The sequence below is a fragment of the Vigna radiata genome, chromosome 1, assembly GCF_000741045.1.
Source record: "Vigna radiata var. radiata cultivar VC1973A chromosome 1, Vradiata_ver6, whole genome shotgun sequence".
NCBI classification, from domain to species: Eukaryota; Viridiplantae; Streptophyta; class Magnoliopsida; order Fabales; family Fabaceae; genus Vigna; species Vigna radiata.
In genome coordinates, this window is record NC_028351.1 from 2,547,532 (window position 1) to 2,569,187 (window position 21,656).

Below are 21,656 nucleotides of genomic sequence, written 5' to 3' on the forward strand. Positions count from 1 at the left end.
TAACCTAATTGGAAAGAGTTAAAAAGGAAATAAACTCCACCAATTTAATATCAATTATTATAATATCAATTATAATAATTGATATTTAACACTAAGAATTAAATCAAATAAAGGGAAAATAAATATACTAATTATTACAATTTAAAACTAATTATTATAATTGATATAACCTTCCTCTATATGAGAAAGCATCATCACGGAATATCAGGATCAGGACGACAGTAGAGTCTGACCATGTTCATACTTCACCAACCATCACCAATCATGAGATATTCCTCCATTGGAATTCTCTTACTTAACCAAATTCCATCCAATATTATATCCTCATATTCCTCACAATACAACGAAGTTAAGGAAATGACCGAAGGGTCTAGCACTGAAAAGGGAAGGGGTATCAAGGTAAACTGCAGTAGGTGACCAAACGGTCTAACACTGAAGAAGGAGATTGATTCTCAAGGAGAGTTGTAGTACATGACCGAACGGTCTGACGCTGAGAGTGAACAGGTACTAAATCAGTTTGACCGAACGTTTATGAAATAATAAGGTTCTCTTTTGGGAAATAAGTGTCAGTATATGACCGAGCACTTTCACCACTGCTTAATATTACGAACCGAGTACTTTAAAGATTAGGTGCTGGTGTAAGACCGAGTACTAAAATAACCGAAGGCTAGTCTATGATCGAGCACTTCAAGACCGAGTACTTGGTGTGAGACCGAGTACTTTAAACCATAGGAAATATTAATTTATGACTAAGCATTTAATAAGACCGAGCACTAGATCTATGACCAAGTGCTTCCCTTGACCGAATGTTTTATAAATGTATAATAACTTCAATGTGAAACCGAACGTTTTCGTAAGTTAAGTGTCAGTGTAATACTGAACACATGTATGATCGAGCGCTTGGTTTATGATCAACGTTCTTACACATATTATATTAAACCGAGGACTCCCTTGAATTATTAAAAGACTAGATTAAGAAAAGCAGATAACGAAGCATCACAAGACCGAACGGTTTAGGGAGGACCAAACGGTCCTAATGACCGTCGATCACAGATTTCAGAATTTCTAAGTTTCATATATTTTCTAAGTTCCTAACCAATATCAAGTAATTCATACAATCAACATACAATCTTTCAACATACCAATTTAAATTAATCAACATACATTAAACATCAAACGTACATTAAATCATGCATACAATCATACAAAGAAATTATAATTAAATCTTATAAGCTTCCCTTACCTCTAATTCCAGCTAATACTTCTAGGGTTCTTTGGCAGCAACTACTTCTTAATATTTCCAAGGTCGGTTCAGAACGGAAATCTGATTGGTGCAAAGTAAAGGTCTTAACGCCGGGAGTAATAAGTCTAAAAGAAAGTAAGTGATCGGAGAAGGAATGGTGGTTATAAATCCAGAGAGAAGGTTTGGAAAGTTTAGAGCGAAGGAGGAGAATTGAGCTTTCTGAAAGTTAGAGTTTGAGGAAGAAGAAAAATTGCATGAGGAAAATGGCGTCAGATTTCAAAAACTCACCTTAAATACCGTCTCCACCAATAACGATCGGCTCACTCTCTGCTCGTCACTTGGCTTCCACTTTTCTGGAAGTTTACACACTCTCTGCTGCCACACGGATCATGAAGAAAGGAGAATTAAATGTTGGCAAAAGTTGGTCTCCCACTTACATGAGAAATTTGGAAGGATTTTGGACAAGTGTACCCCACTAAAGAGGAGTATTAAATGGGATGTGACAATATATATATATATATATATATATATATATATATATCCAAAAGAAAGGTACATGATATCTTGATATGCACAAAATACATTAAATAATTCGTTGTTCATCGCAAAGGCCGAGTTGGGCCAAAACCCCGCAGTTTTGTTGTGAATCCAGGCTACAAACTTGATCAGATCAAGGAACCAAAAATACTTATTTAATTAATATAATAATTTATTTGGTTTATAGTTTAAACCTCTTATATGAGTAATTAAATTATTTGTTCAAAATGATAAGTACGAAAATTAAGTTATCTACATCAACTCGTACGAACGAATCTTAAAAATGGAAAACGATTTCTATTTTCTCCGCTAATGTTTTCTTTGTGTGCATGATATCTTCAAATTCTGACCCTCTTGTTGCTCCAAGAGCCACCTTTTTACGTTCAAACATTCTAGCTAGCTTCAAATTGCATCCAATGTTTCATGTCTCTATCACGTGCATGATATCTTTCACATGCCTCAATCTTCTCTCTCACCTTTCCTTGTCCATTAAAGGTCAAAAACCTAATAAATTATATAACTAAAAACATTTTCCAACAGCTATACCCTATGATGCATATATATACCATGGGAGCTACGTGGCTAGTTTGATAGCTATATATACACATATATATAATATGTCTATATACATATATCACTTGAATTATGATGTCACCATCATGCATGCATGCATGCAACTATTCTCACAGATATATAACATTAAAGAAAATCATTTGAACTATATCAATAACTCTAGCTTAATTATTCTTTATATAATTCATTCACCACACAAACCAATTAACCTATAATCTTAACAACGATTAAAGGCCAAGGATTAATCTAAAGTTATCCATTCTAAACGAACTCTTTATATTTCTGTGATGTTATAGGCACGATCGACAATATCCATATAAACATTACTTATACTTTCTTAACTTATATTATGGTGTTTTTCTTGTATTTTACAATAGTTTGTCATTTTTTTTTTATCTTTATTAGTAATGAAATTTAAATGATACGTAAATGATAAAGTTATATATACTAAAATTATTATTCATCATGAATTAGGTATAATCCTCTCATAATTTATATTTATTTTTTTAATATATTTTTATATACGACAAATAATTAATAGATTTTAGAATATCAATATAACTAAGATACCAAAATTAATAATAATAATAATAATATAATTTTACGTAAAAGTTATTATGATTGATGGTTAGTTCTAAAGGAAACAAATATAGTTCATTAAAATGATTTAAACTATGTATTATTAATATGATATGTACATATGTATGATAAAAGGTCTATACTATATCATTATATTCTTAAATTCTGCATAAAAAATGTTTCCACAGTTGAAAACTAAAATAGCAAAAAAAGGATGGTAAATCGATTATAAAACTATACATTTTCCCCTTTTTATTTTGAACATGATCCATTGTGATAGTACCACATAAATAACAGCTCAAAGCTTAGTATTCTGATCAGAAAAATGTGTAGATGATCATTAAAAAACGAAGCTTTACTGAAACATTGCATACCAAGTTATTAATACATGAATTGTGTACACAGTAGCTAATTGAAATCATCAGAAAAAGTGAGTTGAATGAAATAACCAACTAGCCTACAAAACGAGGCTGGATCAGCTAATTGCATTGCACTATCATTGAAGTTTAATTTTCAGTGAGTTTTGTCCTTTTCTGTTTCTTGGTATGTACACAAAAGAACTATAGACTGAAAACAGCACAAAGTGCATGGCAAGTGCTTCATGTTGCATAAAAGAAAACAAAAACACTACAGAAACAACAACAAAAAAGGTACAAGAAGAACACAGGAGTTGTTTCTCTACTTGAAAAAGAAAGAAATTGACAGAAAAAAATATCTGTAAACACAGGAACTGAAAGAAAGTGTATGTGATGTGAGAAGATATGATTATCAGCAATTTAGCTCTCCACAATCTTTGGACCATTGTACATTTTTCCATTTACTTCCAAGTCTTCAAGTTCCTCCCTCTCTTGTAGCCATTCATAAGCACTCTTTTCTTCTTCTGGTATGGATAATCCATCCACTGGAAATTAAAAAAAAAAAATTGAATCTATCAATCACTAAACTACAATCAAATTCAATAATCTCATATGATATTTTGTAATAGTGCATGCATTCATGCATTAGTGGCAAGATACCTGAAAAGTTGGAAAAAGGAAAATTGTGGTAGTATGTGCAGTGTCTGCCTTCAGTATCAGAATATGGAGGACCAAGCACATCTAGAACTGCACATGCTGTCACTGCTGTGAAACAGTGCATGTTGCCACCATCTTCTGGGTAAAGGATGGAGGGATTGCAAGGAGCAGTGAAATCAGCATCAACCTTAACTTTGGCTAGCCTCATCTCACGAGTTTGGCCTGCATAATTAGAGTATAAAGATTAGTTGTTTTCTCTTAGAGAGGGTGTGCTTACAAGAACAATTTTAAAAAATGAAATACTATGAAGGATCAACTGGTTCTGATTCACCAATTCCCCTTTTACGTGGGGCCCTCTGAATCATGTGGATCCCACTCTATTTTCAGTGAGACACATGAAATTCAATAATAATAAAGATGTGTTGAAAAAGGCAGGTCAAAAAGCATGTCATTGCCATTTCTCTTTCAGCATGAAAGGAAAGAAACTTGAGAGATATATGGACTAAATACAACAAACAATCAACTGAGAAGATGTTTCACCAAGCATCTTGAACTCAGACACAATAAAAGTGGACAAAGATATGACCATCAATCATATCCATAAGCCACAGCAATCAGTCTTTGATCAGGAAATTATTCACATCATTCTGAGATGAAAAGAAGTAAACGAGGGTTTTGACGTTTGCAGAAGTTTGTGTAGTATTTGAGAGTTCTGTTGGAGTTACTATATGAAGCTCCTAATGCACACACACCATAGGTTTGTCTAGAGATAATTCTAGTTGGCAACAAAACTCTTTCTAGGTACATTTTTCCATTACGAAATCAAATTCTTAAACCAAACAGCATCTTCAACACAGAAGGGCATGTATAAAAAGTTAAACACCACCTTCTATATATTTGGCACTATTCATGGGGCTTGAATGTGCAGTTAGAGACTGAAAGCTTTGCATCTTTTGTTCTAAAAGCATTTTTTGAGAGACATGTAACAGTTATCGAAACATGTCTTAAAAGTACACTGACATGTTACAAAAATAGGAAAAGATACTCACTTTCTGAAGGATTAATGATGTTAGGAGATTCAGGAGGCATGTCAACGACCCAATCATATGACTTGATGTGCATAGTGCCAAAAAGTAGTTTACTGAAAACCGTCATCCCAGGATGATTGTGAAGAGGGATAACCCCAGAAGGTGGCAAACAAAATATTCCCATCTGAAAAAATCACACAACAAAACAAGGTCATCATCTACACCAAAACAACACTCACTCTCATACCATGAAATCAGTTTCAGGTTTAGCATGTGCAAATACCGAGAACTTTTCACACTCATAAATGTGCAGGTACTGGATTCTTGGCACTCTCTGAGTGGCACTAGTCCTGAAATACGGCATATCAGGTCTCAAACCAACGTCTTCTGGCCTTATTCCATCTGCACAAAGAGAGACCACAAGAGTTGCATTGCATGCTTTGCATGGCACACATATAATAAAACTCACGAAAAAAAATAAACAAGAACAGTTTACAACAATTGGTTCATAATTCTTGGCAACACTGTAGAGCTACGTGTGGTCCAGGCAACTGATTAAGCAAGTTAGCGGTTCCAAAGGAACATATATACAACAAAAGTTCACTATATGCATTAATTATGGTTCAGACATATAAAACCAACTAAGAGTAACATTCCTATGTTTAACAACTCCCACTGAACAATGAGAATTTCGTGCTAGGCCTCCAAAACAGAATAATTTTTATTTTCCCTCTTTGGCAATCATCATCATACAAAAAACTTGCTACAAGCATTCAACTAGTTATCAAATCCAATGATTGGTTATTTTGTCTCCCACCTAATGATAGGATTGCAAACCTTCATTAACCATTAATTAGCTAATTTTATCACCTAAATAGCCCAAGATTATGATATAGAGAATCAAAATTATCTACATGGACACATAAGAAAAACAAGGAGGAGAGAGAAGCAAAGAGTTTCACTATGCTTGATGTCATTCATATTAGAATCAAACACGTAGTTCACATGACACTGAAATTAGTTCAATGTCAATATATATCTAGCCCGGGGACACAACAAGCACATGATAACAAGCATTTTTTTATTTGATAGCCAATGCAGAAACCTCTGTGCATATTTGCAAGACACATGCATGCACGTTAAGACACAAAATCAGAATATAAAAGAAGCATAAACCCCACACAAGTCTGGTGCAATTTGTGATATTGAAGCAATTGCCAAAAGCATACACTGATGATTCACATTATTTTATTGAATTGGGAGCATAAAATAGACAACTAAATAAATAAAATACACCCACCTTTTTATTGATCCCTCCAACAATACAAACTCCATGACCAAACTAAATTATTATAAATCCAATAATTAGAGAAAAATCCAACCCATTTCACCATGCCACATAAGAATTGAGATTACATTTTACATCAAGAAGAAAACCGCATAAATTTAAACATTTTCATTCCAGATCAAAATTTTGACATCCCAGATGGGGGGAAAGCAACCAATAACAAGCAACAACACATGGCACAATCATAAACTAAAAAGAAGAAAGAAGAAGGGAAAAACAGCAACATGGTATAGTACCTAGAACAGACCGCAACTTGTCAATGTCCTGAGGGGGAGGGACAAAGCCTGTACCCGCAGAGGCAAAGACAACCTTACAAGTCTCGAAGAGCATCTGAACCGGCGGCTTCTTCCTCTGCCGCCGCCGGTTCCGCCGTGAGTTGCTGCTGGCAATGGTTTCCCTTGAAATTCCACAAAATTCTCGTCCTTTTCTCTCAGCCAAGGCCTTATCAATCCCCATCCAAAACCACCCCCACCAAAAAAGGCCTCAACTTTCCACACCAACTCAATAATGCAACGTCAAAAGACCTCCAAAGCTTCAAATTCACAAAATGGGCACCCCAAAGGCCTCTCCAAAATGCAAAACAAAGACCCCAGAAGAAGAAACAGAGCAAAAACAGAGGAAAAGGGTATAATATGACTAAGTCAAAAAAATTTAATAATATGAACTAAAGGGTAGAGTTTGTGTAACTGTGTATATATGTATTGGTTTCTCTTTGTACTTCTTTCTTTTTTTTTTTTACACAGTTGATGTTGTTGTTGGTGGTGTTGTGTTGTGTTGGTGTGAGGGGTAAAAAGGTTTAGATGATGCTTGTACTAACCATAATAACAATAATTGGTGTGAAAATTTTACAAATTGGCTTGGAAAATTGTGTGGGTGAAGCAGTGGTGGGTAAGGAATGTGGATTGATATTGATATAAAAGAGGTAGAAGAAGTGGTGGCAGGGTTAGTTGAGAGAGAAAAACAGTTGGTTTTTGGAAGCCAAATCAGAAAACCAGGGGCCATGCTTGCCATTCCAGTGGGCTGTTTCAACAGCGGGTTTTTTTTTATATATAATTTATTATAAACCATCATTTAATATCTTATATTAATGTTGCTAGTATCATATCAATATCTGCATAGTCTATAGTATATACTCCTCTTTGATTTTCTCCTTTAATCTATTCTCTTTCTTCTTCTTTTTCCTTTATTGAACACTCAATGAACCCTACAAATTATTCAATGTTTCAGGAACCTTCTCCATGTATGGTTTCATTATTTTTTTTATTGATTTCAATAACTGTAATTTTAGGTCTTTTATAGATTAAAAATAACCAATATATTATTTTTAATAATGCCTTATCTTTATCCTGACAGAAAACTAATTAATATATAGATATTTTAAAATAAAAAGGTAATGTTTCAACCAAAACTAAAAACATCAATTAACTTAAAATTTTATAAAACCCTAAAGATACTGTTATTTTAGATAGGAGAATCTGGCATAAAACAAGGATTAGGATAATATTTTAATTATTTAATAACTATTTGATAATATTTAACACAATTTCACATAAAAAGAAGCTCAAACTCTACACTACTATTTTAATGCCTCATTATCTCTTGTTAATGCAAAATTATGAAGCCAATAATATATATATATATATATATATATATATATATATATATATTGATTTTGAAATGTTCTGTTCAAAACAAGTGGGAAACCTCATAGATTAGTTGTGTTTAATTAATGTTGGATACCTAGTTCTGCATTTTTGTTTTTGTTATATTAATTAATCTACCCACATCTGAGACTCCATTGATCATACTGAGTTCCATGTGTTCAGATATTTTCTCAAGGGAGTTTACATAATTTATAGCAGTAAATAATCTATTTCAAAAGCCAATGAATAAATAAATATGTGAATGCTCTTATACTATGTTTTACTTATAGACAAGTTACTCTTGCTAGTTGTGTTAAATTTATTATAAATAAGAATTTGAGCCTAAATTTTATAAATAAAATATATTTAAAATTTTAGAAGAAAAAATATAAATGAACTTTTTCTAAAGTCAAGAATCAAATGTATTCAATTTGGATATTCAGACACAATTTATATAAGAGTGCTTCAATTTATATAAGAGTGTTTTTCCATGCACCTCATCCTTTTCTCCATGCACCTCCTAAATTACTATTTTATCCTTCCTTTATTCATGAGAGAATATTTTGATTCTGTAAAAGTACTGAAAAAGCTGGTGATTGTCATTTCCAATGCTCCTTTCTCATCCATTTCAGAAGACCAGTCTTGCACCTCTACATCCCCCTTCTTTTTACCTTGCACACATAGAAGAAGAACTTGCACACAAAAGAAGAAGAACAGTCTCCTTTCTCGTTTCTCTTGTTCGTGACTGGTGGCAGTGAGATCCAAGACTTCTTCTAGCACGCATCCGGTAGAGGTTAGTTACATATTTTCTTTGAAATGTATATTTGGAGTGTATATTTGGAGTAGATCTATTGTTGAGAGGAACCATAGGATAGGATGAAAAGGGGTTGGGGTTGGGTGTTTGATGAGTTCAGAGGGAGGTGGGCCGCATCTGGAGGCGCGGTTTAGAAGTGTCGCAACTCAGAGTCGCGGTTGAGGGGTGCCGCACCTGGGAGGTGCGGCTGTGCGTAACCGCATTTGGGAGATGCAGATATGGTTAGCCGCAGTTGGGAGACGCGGCAAACAAGCTGCGGCAGAGGGGGTGCGTTGCGAGTTGCGAGTTGCGGCAGAGGAAGGTGAGTTGCGGCAGAGGGAGAGGGAGGTGAGTTGCGGCAGAGGGAGGTGTCTGAGATGCGATAATGCACTTTTAGGGTTTTGTATTTTTTTTTCATTCTGTTTTAAATATATTTTTTTTATTTTAAATTTTGTATATATTATTTAATATGTATGTATTTTTTACTTTTATTTTAATATGTATGTATTTTTTTGATTTTAATATATAATTTTTTTAACGTATTTATTTAATTAAAGAATATATAATTTGCGTAATTTATGTAAGTATTTTAACTTTCTTAATTTATTTTATGTTTTTTATTGTTTCTTAATATTTTTAATCCTTTATTAATATATTTTTATTTATTTGTTTTTAAATAATTTTTTTTCGTTATTTATTATTATATAATTATTTAATTTTTTATATAATTTGTTAATAATATAATTAGTAATAGAAATGGTAAGAACTAGAGGCGCATCATTTTACCATGGAGAGGCTTCATCGTCTCGTGGTCGCCCATCATCTTCATCACATGATGAAAGGAGACGACCTACGACATTTGTTCGTAGAAGACGCGTAGAGGAAAATCGCACAAACGTCATTGATGAGCATGATTATGAGGATCAGGAGGAGTCATACAGCAGGGACATCGTGAGGAGGACTATGTTCAGCATGAGGATGTTCGAGAGCAGGATGGCCATAGTGAAGAAGAAGATGAAGATGAACATGAAGATGGAGATGAAGTTGAAGATGATGGATTTCCAGGAGGTCCACATGACACCTCCTTGCTTACACACTATTCCCAGCATGTTGCATATGCCATATGGCAAGGCCAGGTTGGCAATCAACCTAAATGTTAATTGCTGATTAATTGCTTATTTATTTTTGTTATATAATTATGTGTTTTTATGTAGGATTGAGGGGAGATTCAATTGAGGAGTCATGGTAAAAAATTAAAAAATTTTGGAATGTATCATGAGGCCATCGAGCCATACATATCCAGGTCGGGGTTGGCTTCCTTAGTTAACCTATCCTACGAGTATGCTGATCATGGATTGATCGTTTCACTTGCGGAGAGATGGCACCTAGAGACAAACAGTTTCCACTTCCCGGTAGGCGAGATGAGCGTCACATTAGATGACGTTCAGAATCTGCTCCACCTACCTATCATGGGGCAATTTTGTGAGGTGGAGGACCTAGAGTACGATTAGGCTCGATCTCATCTTATGGACTTGCTTGGCGTCGACCGTGCCAAAGCTTCAGCCGAGATGAAGAAGTCACGCGGTCCAAAAGTGCGGTTGAGCTGGCTCCGCGAGGTCTACCACGATTGCATTCAGCAAGAGCTTTGGGAGTGCGCTGCTCGGGCGTATTTGTTGCATCTGCTTGGATGCACAATTTTTACTAATAAGAGTGGGACATTGATTTGTGTCTCATACCTCCTTCTGTTGCGAGACTTGAATGCATGTTCGAGATATGCTTGGGGAGCAGCTGCACTAGCACATACTTATGAGCAGTTAGGAGATGCTAGCTTCTATGGTGTAAGACAGATAACTGGATATGCCACTCTTCTACAGGTACATTTAAGTTTTACAATTTTTTTTTATATTTTAGGAATGTATAAAATAATATAAGTAAGTAATGTTTTTTGTAGAGTTGGATATATGAGCACCTTCCTGAGATGGGAAGGAGGCGAGTCTTAGATACGTACACAGACCTCCATTCACGAGCTTCATGATACATACCTTCGAGACAGGGTTGGAGTCTTACGGAGGGGCGTAGATATCTGGATGGGCTCACGTATGATGCAATCATCTGGCATCCATACATGTCGCACATACGTAGTTGTCCATTCTTGGCCATATGTATGTTTTCAGGATGAATCCGACTAGGCAACATGTTTGTTGTAGTGTTGCCTAGATGCATGACTTTGTTTGTCCACGCCTTGACGAAGCATGTCTTATACGGCATGATCCAGGTACGGTTGACATAATTAAAAAATAAAGGCCATGCAGCAGAGGCATACATAAAAAGCTAAACATAACCACCAAACTTGGACTGGTCGTCACAGTCCATCACATTTTGTCATACTTCCATCAACCCATCTCATGCATCAGCATTATCCACTAACATCTTGCATTTCGCTTTCACATTCTTCATAATGTGGAATGTACAGAGCATACGATATGTCTCAGGGAAGACATTGGTAATGGCATTTATCAAAGCAATGTCTCTATCAGTGACAACAACGCGTGGACCGCCCTCTGTTGTCAATAGTAATCGTCTAAATATTTCCAATGCCCAAGTGAAATTATTTTGTCATTCACTTGAAAGCAATGCAAAGGCGGCTGTGAATGTCAAACCAGTGGACGTGACTCCAACGATCTCAAGCAACGGAAGACGATATTTGTTTGTCTTGTAAGTCGTATCCATTAAGAACACAATATTAAATGAATTGACCAGGTGCACTGAATCAGGATGTGACCAAAATAAATCACTTACTACGTCAGAATCTTCCATACATCTACTATGTTGGATGTATTTGTCTCTGTCTAACAACATCATCAACTGTTGCATTTCAGTTCTCGACCCTTTCAAACATCACCAAAATGCATTTGCTTTTCGGTAGCCTAACCCATAAGAACTCCATGGTTAAGTGTGCTTAGCCTGGAGAAATTCTGGGATGGGTGACCTTCCAGGAAGTTTTCCCCGAAAGTGTGCGAGTGAGGACAAAGCACACTGGAAAACCTCGTGGTGATGTGTGGGGCAGTCAACAGTCCGTGTAAGTTGCCGGGGCGTTACAATAAACCCACAGATATGAAGGAGGAGAACAAGGCCCTAAAGAAGGAACTGAAAGCGAAGCAAGGTTGAACAGTATTAGAGACCAATATGGTTGGGCTTTAGAAGTATATACTTACTGAGCATACCAACGACTTTAACAAGGTGATTCGCCAAGCTGAGTTCCTTTATCAAGAGGTAACCTCGAAAGATTTAAGATTTAATATTATCAAAGACATCTTTGAAGGTCGAATGTTAAATGTTGATGAGATAACGACCACTAAGATTGCCCAAAATGCAGTTATGGTTGAAGAGTCTGGAAAGGAGACCATTAAAACCAATCTTTCAATTCCCATTGATCCAGTGTCAAGGATGAGGATAATTACAATAGGGTCGAAAAGTAGTGTGTTAACATTATTTTTCTAACCGGGGTAGGAAGCGAGTGATGGTCGTCAACCTTCCTATGAGTCGTTGCACCTCTCGACATTCTTAGGGCTCCTAATGTCAATAATAGCTTGGAATTTCTCAGGGTTCACTTCTATTCCCCAGTGTGTTAACATGAAACCTAAGAATTTGCCACCATCCGCCCCAAACAAACACTTCTTTAGGTTAAGTTTCAAATTATACGCTATCAAGGCTAAGAATACTTCAGATAGCTCCTGAGAGTGTTGAGTTGGGGTTAAGGACTTCACCACTATGTCATTCACATATACTTCACACTCTTGTCGAGTATGTGCTTGAACACCTTATCCATGAGTATTTAATATATGGCTCCAACGTTCTTCAGGCCGAAGGGTATAACTTCATAGTAATATTTGGCCTTCTCCGTGATGAATGTTGTCTTCAATTTATCGGCCTCCGCCATAGGGATCTGGTTATATCCTAACTAGGTGTCCAAGAAGCTAAGGACATTGTGATCGGCTACTCTGTCTACCAACTGATCTATGTTGGGTAAGTGGTAGACATATTTGGGGCATGTCTTATGTTAAAAGTCTCACATCAATTAAAGATAAGACAAATTTAAAGTATATATTTTGGTGCAAGTCTCACCTTATAAGTCAGTTTTTTGGAGTTGAAGTAGGCTTGAAATTTACTTCTCGTATCAAAGTCATGGTTTAAAACTTATCCTAACAAAATTTGTTAAACATATTGTTCTATCCGTTATTTGACCACTATCAGACTACCCATCAATATTTAGTCCCATGCATAAGATATATATACCACATTGTGCTGGAATGTATTTGAAGTTTGACACCTCTCCGTGTTTTTTCATTTTTTATTATCTGTTTTCTCATTTTGTTGATATTAAAAATAGAACTAAAAATTAATACGTTGTTAACTTAATTAAAAGAAAGAGGTTCTTCAATTTTACATATATGTTTCATTATTTTAAATTTAGTCTATTGGTGACCGGTTAGGGTAATATAATATTTACGGGAAAAAAAACAAGTCTCTTTCGAGCATATATTTTCTTTGAAATTATCAAATCATGCATATCAATGTTTTATAAGGATTGTGTTCATCAATGAATGATTTAGTATATATTGTTTAATTAGTTGGAAGAGACGTTTTAGGAACTTTCAGAAAATATATAAAAGTTTATATCAAAATATTAATAATGGAATACAAATTTGATGATAATGTAATGATTAAAAAAATTACGTTTATAAAATTATTTATTTATAAAATTACTTTCATGTTTATCCTTTATATATATAAATGTATATGTAAAGCTTTTGAAGTCAGCAACATTTCTTATATGCAATAAACAAAATTAGTACTATTTATCTTAATAAATTGAAAAATATTTGTAACAAAATAAGTAGAATTCACAAATAATATATTGATTAATATACAAACTATTTTGACTTAATAAACTTTCTTTTAGTTTTTCTATTAGTATGTAATTGAATTAAATACTTTTAAAACGTAATAATATTTAGTTCTTCAACGAGTTAGTGAATTAAATGAAGAAAAATTAGAAACAATTCTATCTTTCATGAAAGCTAAGCAGTTTCAAATATTCTTTTGAACAAAGAAGAGATTAAATCAATTATGTCCATATATATATATATATATATATATATATATGGCTCAAACAATATGCAAAATTCTCAAACAGTTAGATATATTGTTCAAATAAAGAATCACATACTTTAATGACAACAAATCAATGTTAATTAATGTCACTCACTAAAAAAATAACTAATTCAAGGGATAATTCTTTATTCTCAAACTCATAATTTGTGTGTAAATAAGTTATCCTCTATAATTAAATTTTATATATTATATTATAATATTATAAATCATTAATGATTGAGTGATTAATATAAATAATATGGTTTAACTTAATTTAAGATGCATATTAAATGAATTGATGGAGAAAAGAAGATAATTATATAATAATTTCATCTAATTTTTAGATTATAATATTGAATAATGAAACGGATTATGGAAGAAAAATATCATATTTTCATTAGAAAATATTGTCTGAGGCTTTGGTAAATAAATGCAATAAAATACTCTAACTCCATTTAGGTATTGTTGATATTTTTTTTATAATTTTCAAAAAAGGTTAGTAGTTAGTCTCTTGAAATATTTAATACAAATATTTAAAAAAATAATAATTTAATTATTAATTAAAGATAAAAAAAAAATATGTAATATGATGTAATTTTGAGATTAAATAAAATATATATAGTATCCAATGCTTAAATTTAGTAATTATTTTAACTTAACTTTATCTTTTTATGTTTTGATTCATAATTACGATAATAACCATACTTTAAGATGATATATAAACAAAAGTAGATAAGTTGTAAATTCCTATGATCCTTTTCTATATATTTTTTTTTTTGTTAAAGGGTTATATATTATTATTATCATATTTTATAATCAGAATTATATAATTAGATAATATATACATATACATAGTGTTAGTGTATGTGACTTGGATAAAATGGGGGTGTATTTGAGTTTAATCTATGTGTATATTATTAATTTATAACATTTGTACACAGATACGTATATTTGAACTTTACATTTATATTAATGAAAACGATAACATGCGAAGAGTTACGCTGACCAATACTTTATGAAACAAATATTTATTTATTGAAGAAGACATACTTATAGTATTATGAATTGATAATATAAAATATTTTCCCCAACCACGTATCGAAATTTAATTGGTGATAATATAATATAAACTTTGGTAGAAAGCAAAAGCTTGCACTATGGTATTTTATTATTTGATTAAAGGAAAAAGTGAGACATAAGAACGAAATATATCGTTCTCCTTTTTTTCTAAAGATGACGTAAACGTATAAAAAATCCATATTATCAATTGATTCTACACTTTTATTCTATTTATTCCGTCGATAATAAACTCTTTACTTTTTTTTTTTGTGTATACGTAAATTATGCATGTATTTTCATGTCATTTCAATTACACATGCAATTAATGATTATTTATGAAAACTAAATTGTTATCAAACATATATTTCATTTATAATAATATGTTATAATACAAATTTATTGAGAACAGTTCAAAACAAATTAATTTGTACAAAAAAAAAGTTATTGATCATATTTAATAGGATATACCTTAGGAAAAAGTATTATTTCTTACAAAATAACCTATTATAACTCCATGTGATTTGACGACTACATTATATATCAATAAACTATAAACGTTTTTATTTACTATAAATTTACAATGGATCTAAGTACAAATGAACACAAATAGAGTAAAATAAATAGACTTTTTCAATAAGTTTTATATTAACATGTATTATAATTGGCATTTGATCTAATCAAGATTTTAATCTATGAGATAATTGCAACATTAAAGATGAAAGTAAGTTCATTGTAATACATGTATAAATATAAATATGTTGATATGTAATAATTATATATCGGCGATTTTAATTTACATTAATAAGCACATAGACATAAGAATTGGTACTTAATATATTAATACAAGTTTTATAAATGAACTTGGACACCATTCCATTTCACCATATTTTTTATAATACTCACTATTAAATATTATGACCTTAATTTTATCGTCCACTACCTCTATTAAAATATTATGACCTTAATTATTGTCTATTAGTCTTTCAAATTCATTAATATAAGTCTAAAACCATCAACTAGAGATTTTTTATTTTTATTTTTTTAAGTAAAAACATCTATTCAATAAGGATGATGTCATATTTTTCTCCACCAAGTGATGGAGTGTTAAAGGTTCACATACATAAGAATGTATTTTTGGAGACATTTCTTCTTATATTTAGTTTGTTTTTCTTTAATACAAATCAAAACACAATTCATTATTAATAAAATTTATATGGTGTAAAGTCTCGCTCTTTACAACATGGTGTATTTAATTTCAATACTTTTATGTGATTAATTTCAATACCTTTATGCTCAATAAATAAAAACACATAATAATATGGTTTCAATCTATAAAAACGTCAATAATAAAACCAAAGCCATTGAGTTTATTTGTATTACATAAATTGAAACAACCATGTCCATCACTAAATTCAAAACCACATTTACTTATTTTTAAAGCAAAAACATCAAAGATTCTTAAGTAGATTAAAATTATAACCAATATAAATGATCAAATATAATAAGGTTTTTTTTTTTTTTTGTCTTCAATAGATTTCACATGAAATATTTTACTTTCACTTATGTTTTAGATCATAAGGAATCTTTTCACCATTTTAGACAAGCAAGTAGCACAAAATCAAACCACCAAGAAGGATGAAGGTAAATAAAAATACTTTCTAATATGGTATCAGAGTCATGGTTAAAGTCTATCCTAACGATATTTTTCGTTTTTTGAGTATTTCTATTTCACCCGTTGCCGGGCCACTATCAAACCATCCAATTTCTAATATCACGATCGAGATGTCTATACCTCAACGTGAAGGGAGTCTGTTGGAAGTTTCACATCAACTAGAGATAATGTCAAATTATAATATATGAGTGAGGTACAAACCTCACTTTATAAGTCAGTTGTATAGGATTGAATTAGACTTAAACTTTACTAGAAATTAAGTTAAATCTGATTCAAAATTGTATACATTTGAGAAAATCTATCTGAAAGTGTCCCTCTTTATAAAATAAAAAGAAAAAAACTACATTTAATTTATTTGTTAACATGTCCCTTTTTTATTTAAAGTTCTAGGCCTATAGCTTTAGCATTTTGTCACCTACATAAACTAGGTTAATAGAATTACCTTAAAAAAATGTAATCATGTCTTCTGAATAAGTGTTCCAATTATTCTTTAACATCCACTTGTCTTTCACATGTTATAGTTAATTTGAAAACCTCCATATATACTCAAAAGGTAATGATTTTACAATAAATTGAACCATAAAAAAGAGTCTTCTACAATTAATTAATTACACTCTATAACATTTTTTTCTTGCTGCAATATTAGTCATGTTAATGACTGTTATTGTGTCTTACCATCCATCAAACTTCGTGTGTATCACTCAGTATCTTGTTATAGTAAAGTGAAAATGTTCTTTGGCAAACATTAAATATGTATTTGCTATTAAGGGTTTGCAAAATAATAGTTTTAATGTTTGTAATAGTTGTTCACACAAATATAAATCTCAATTTATTATATCATTCTCATGCCTTAAAAGTTTTAATATTTCTGATTTTTGAAAATTAGAAGCCTTCTTATTTAATATATTTGTTATGTATTAGGTTACCATATTAATGTGAAATTGGACTAGTTTTATAGTTAATTTATTTTTATTACGAAATTTTAATTAACTATTTATAATGAATATCTTTTCCTAAAAAATATATTTTATACATAAAATTTAAATTTCATATTGGAGTGATGGTTTAACTTTTCTTTATCTTCAAAATAATATATTATATTTACATTATCACAAAACAAACTTTTTATATCAGATAATTGTGATTTTTTAAGAAATATAGTCAAACATGGGTGACGTAGATTTACATCTACGGACAAAATACCTTATGTAAATTTTTTTCAGATCTCATCATATCTGACATAATTTTTTTTTTATAAATTTAATTAGTTTTGGTTTAAACCAAATGCTGCAATATAGAAATATACTAATGTTAATTTACACACACACACACACACATATATATATATATATATATATATATATATATATATATATATATATATATATAATGAACCATATTGATATATTGTAGTCTGAATGATGATACAACATAAATGATCAAATTTAATGGATACATTTATGCATTGTGATTAAAATTTCAAAACACCAACCACTGATCAATTTCAATAATACAGTAAGTATAATCACATAATAACACATTTAGGAAGGCAAAAAAGAAAAAAGTAATAATGAAAAAAAAAATAATTTCATAATTTTAAATCATAATATCAAATAAACTAAAAGTATTTTAAAAATCAAATACATATACATTTATGAGATATACGTACATACTATTTCCATCAACATACTTAAATTAAAAACTTAAAAATCATCCATATTTATGTTTATATGCTGTTAATTTGAATAATTTTCATAGGTTAAAAAAAACACAAATATAATTTTATTTGTATCCTTAAAGACTTAAGTAAAAACAATTGAATTAATTTTTATTCTAATTAAGAATATCTCAGAATATATGTTCACTTTCATATGCAAACATTTTTGTTTACATGATGTCAACTTTTTAAAGTGAAAATATTCATTAATTAGAAATCAATCTAACTGTCACCCTTATTTAATTACAGATTCCTCAATTTGTATAACCACTAATGGAGACAAATATTACAAAAAAAAATATTGTAAACATTCTTTGAAGAACACGGTTTTGCTTGAAATCTATGGACTTAATCATGTTTCCAAGTGTTACCACTTGCCAATTTCTCATTGTTTCGAGTAACTTAATTTTTCTATAATGTCTTTCAATTTCTTTTAAACTTTCTACACTAAATATAAAATATGTTTTTATCTTTTTATGATATAAATGTTGAAAATATAAAATTGAATCTAAGATTCACGTTAGATAAAAATGAAAAAATGAAAAAGTGAGACATTATATAATGATGAAGACTTATTAATTTATTGTCTTAAAATTTTAGATAAATAATGATATTAATTCTTTATGTGATTGGGTTCAAATGTTATTGATATATATCTCTTTAATAAATCTCTTTCTCGGTAAACCTAACAATAAATATATTTATTCTATTCATATTTTGACGAGGATTGATTAAAAGATGTTCGTGTTATTTTGTAATACTTTTATTTATTCCATAGTATAAAGGGGGATAAGGAGCCCACACATGAAGAAAGAAAGCTTTTGTCTGAAGGAGGGAGAAAATACCTCATTTTGTATACATTTCTACACTTATTACTATACAAGCAATGCATAAAACTTGTAAAGTATCTTGGACCATTATTTTATAAATTGTGATATGTGAATTTTGTTTTGATTGAGATAATTATAAAACTAAATCAATATTAAAAATATCACATACAATAATGCATATTACTCTAATTATTATTCTATCACCATGTCCATGTTGATTATATTTCCTATCTAAAATAAATATATACACATTTCATTTTCATACTTTATGAAAGATATATAAAACATTATTACTAACAAATGTCACATAAAAATTATATTATAATATTGTGAACTTATGTTAGTAAGACGAACATAATTCATTTGTAACATTTATAGAATTATTAAATAATTGATAAACTAAAAAGGATAATAGCATATATAATATTAATGTATTATTTAAAATAATAACTATAATAATAAAATATATACAAACCAACCATCACCCATATGATTTTTTCAAAAAGAAAGAACTTCTATATAAAACAATTACTAGAAAATTATATAGAACTATTTAACAACATTTTTGCCTTCTACCATATCCAATCATCATCTGCTCACATCATAAAAATATTATGAAACAAGCAAAACACAAAAAAACATAAAAATAATAGAGTAAGCTAGTATGTAAAAGAATTATCTTACCAATTAAGAACTATAGCTAAAAGATTATTGTGAAAATAATTTTTTTTTTTATCGTGGGTTTTAGTTCTTTTTATTGTCTATTTTTTTTCTTAGTAATCGAATTGTAAGATTTTAATAATCAATTTTTCGTAGCATTTGTTTAAACAACAAACTAGAAATATTTAATAGACTTTTGCAGTAATTGTTTTTAATGTTTTAAATTTTTCTTAAAAAATTGAAATCTAAATGATTTTTTTATTGTTGGTACAAGACACTTAAATTGGTGTCGTACGTAACAAACTATGCAATAAATAAATAGTTTTCACCTAGAAAATCTGTAATGCATATGCTAAGATTAGTTATACTGATTTAAAATAATTAACCTCTTTTAATAATTACTAACAATTGAACGTTTGTTTGATGAATCAGTCCTGAAAGTTCTAAAGTGGAATTGATAAATGCATTATTTTAAAATTTTCATTTCATATTGTGCATAGAAAAGTACACTATCGTGTTCTAATCCATCTTTTGCGTTGTGATATGCTTGACCTAAACGAAAGGATATAAACCTATTTTCTTATTGTTCTCATTCACTATCACCTTTTCAATCGATCAATAATGTGAATAGACTTGGAAAACTTTGAAGATTTTTTCAATGCTTATCCATTCTAACTCCACCTTAAATAACGATAAAAAGTGACTATTTTTTTTTTTGTTTCCTTTCAAAAGAAAAAGAGGCGTTTTTATTTTATAAATGGTTTAAACTTCTTTTTGGTCCCTAAGTTATGAGCGAATGTTCAGTCTAGTCCCGCTTTTAAAAATGTAATCTTTGGTTCCTGAGTTATAAAAAATGTATCAAACAAGTCCTTTTTTATGTTCATGGTCAAAGTACAAAGAGCAATTTAGAGTGTTGTTATTATTAAGAAACAAATCAGAGCAATCAATGTAAAGATGTAGCAGTTATTAAGAAACAACCAAAAACAGTATTTCAAGTCAAAAAAGGACTCATTTGATACATTTTTTATAACTTAGGGACGAAAGATTTACATTTTTTTAAAAACGGGGACTAAACTGAACATCCGCTTATAATTTAAGGACCAAAAAGAGGTTTAAACCTTTATAAATTAATGTATATAAACTAACACCATACTATTAGAATAATGGAATCCTTCAAATTTTTTGGTGAAAGTGTATAAGAAGTAAATTTTAAATCTTATTCATCCTTCAAAAATGGTTAATAAGATAAAATTTGTAATATATATTAAAAATTTATCTTATTTCTAGTCGATATGAGACTTCTAATAGATTTTTTTATATTAAGGTATATACATCTCTAATGTGAGACTAGACATTAATGAGTGGTCTAATAGTAGGTAAAACAATATACTCTAATAAACAATACATTTCTTTAGTATAAATTCAAACTCATGACTCTGGTATCATTTTAAAAATTAAAATTTTAAACTTAACTTAATCCTATAAAACTAATTATATATTCTAAATTGATTTTATTTCTAATCTTCTAACATAATAAATGAAAGAAAGAAGTTGTATTATATTTATAGGTCAAAAAAAAATTTATTTTACCGCAACTTAAAACATACATATTTTATTACCATTATTTAAAATTTGTATTAAATTTATAATGATTGTTTTATATATTAATTATTTTTACACTTGATTTATAATGATTCTTTTATTAATTATTTTACACTAAAATGCTTTAGTTAATACTGATAAGAGGTTTATTGAAAAATATTTAGAAAAGATAAAAAGATATTAATGACAAGAGACTTTTATGATA

The 21,656-nt window shown here is 30.3% G+C and overlaps 1 protein-coding gene across 1 annotated transcript; it reads right to left on the bottom strand.

The window, feature by feature from the left end:
• Nucleotides 1-3,367: 3,367 nt before the first annotated feature.
• LOC106764265 (plant cysteine oxidase 2) lies at nucleotides 3,368-7,307 on the bottom strand. Its single transcript, XM_014648531.2, has 5 exons — nucleotides 6,558-7,307; nucleotides 5,257-5,375; nucleotides 4,995-5,157; nucleotides 3,949-4,167; nucleotides 3,368-3,833 (listed from the first exon to the last, which is right to left on the bottom strand). Exons 1-5 carry the CDS (start codon nucleotides 6,775-6,777, stop codon nucleotides 3,709-3,711), a joined length of 846 nt encoding a protein of 281 aa, XP_014504017.1. The 5' UTR covers nucleotides 6,778-7,307; the 3' UTR covers nucleotides 3,368-3,708.
• Nucleotides 7,308-21,656: the final 14,349 nt, after the last annotated feature.

Bases quoted from the DNA above. Each gene is read 5' to 3' on its own strand.
- LOC106764265 (XM_014648531.2), bottom strand. From the start codon at position 6,777: ATGGGGATTGATAAGGCCTTGGCTGAGAGAAAAGGACGAGAATTTTGT. The intron at 5,376-6,557 runs GTACTATACCAT...CTCTTTGTGCAG, and splicing joins CAAGTTGCGGTCTGTTCTAG to ATGGAATAAGGCCAGAAGAC. The intron at 3,834-3,948 runs GTATCTTGCCAC...TTTAATTTCCAG, and splicing joins TCCTTTTTCCAACTTTTCAG to TGGATGGATTATCCATACCA.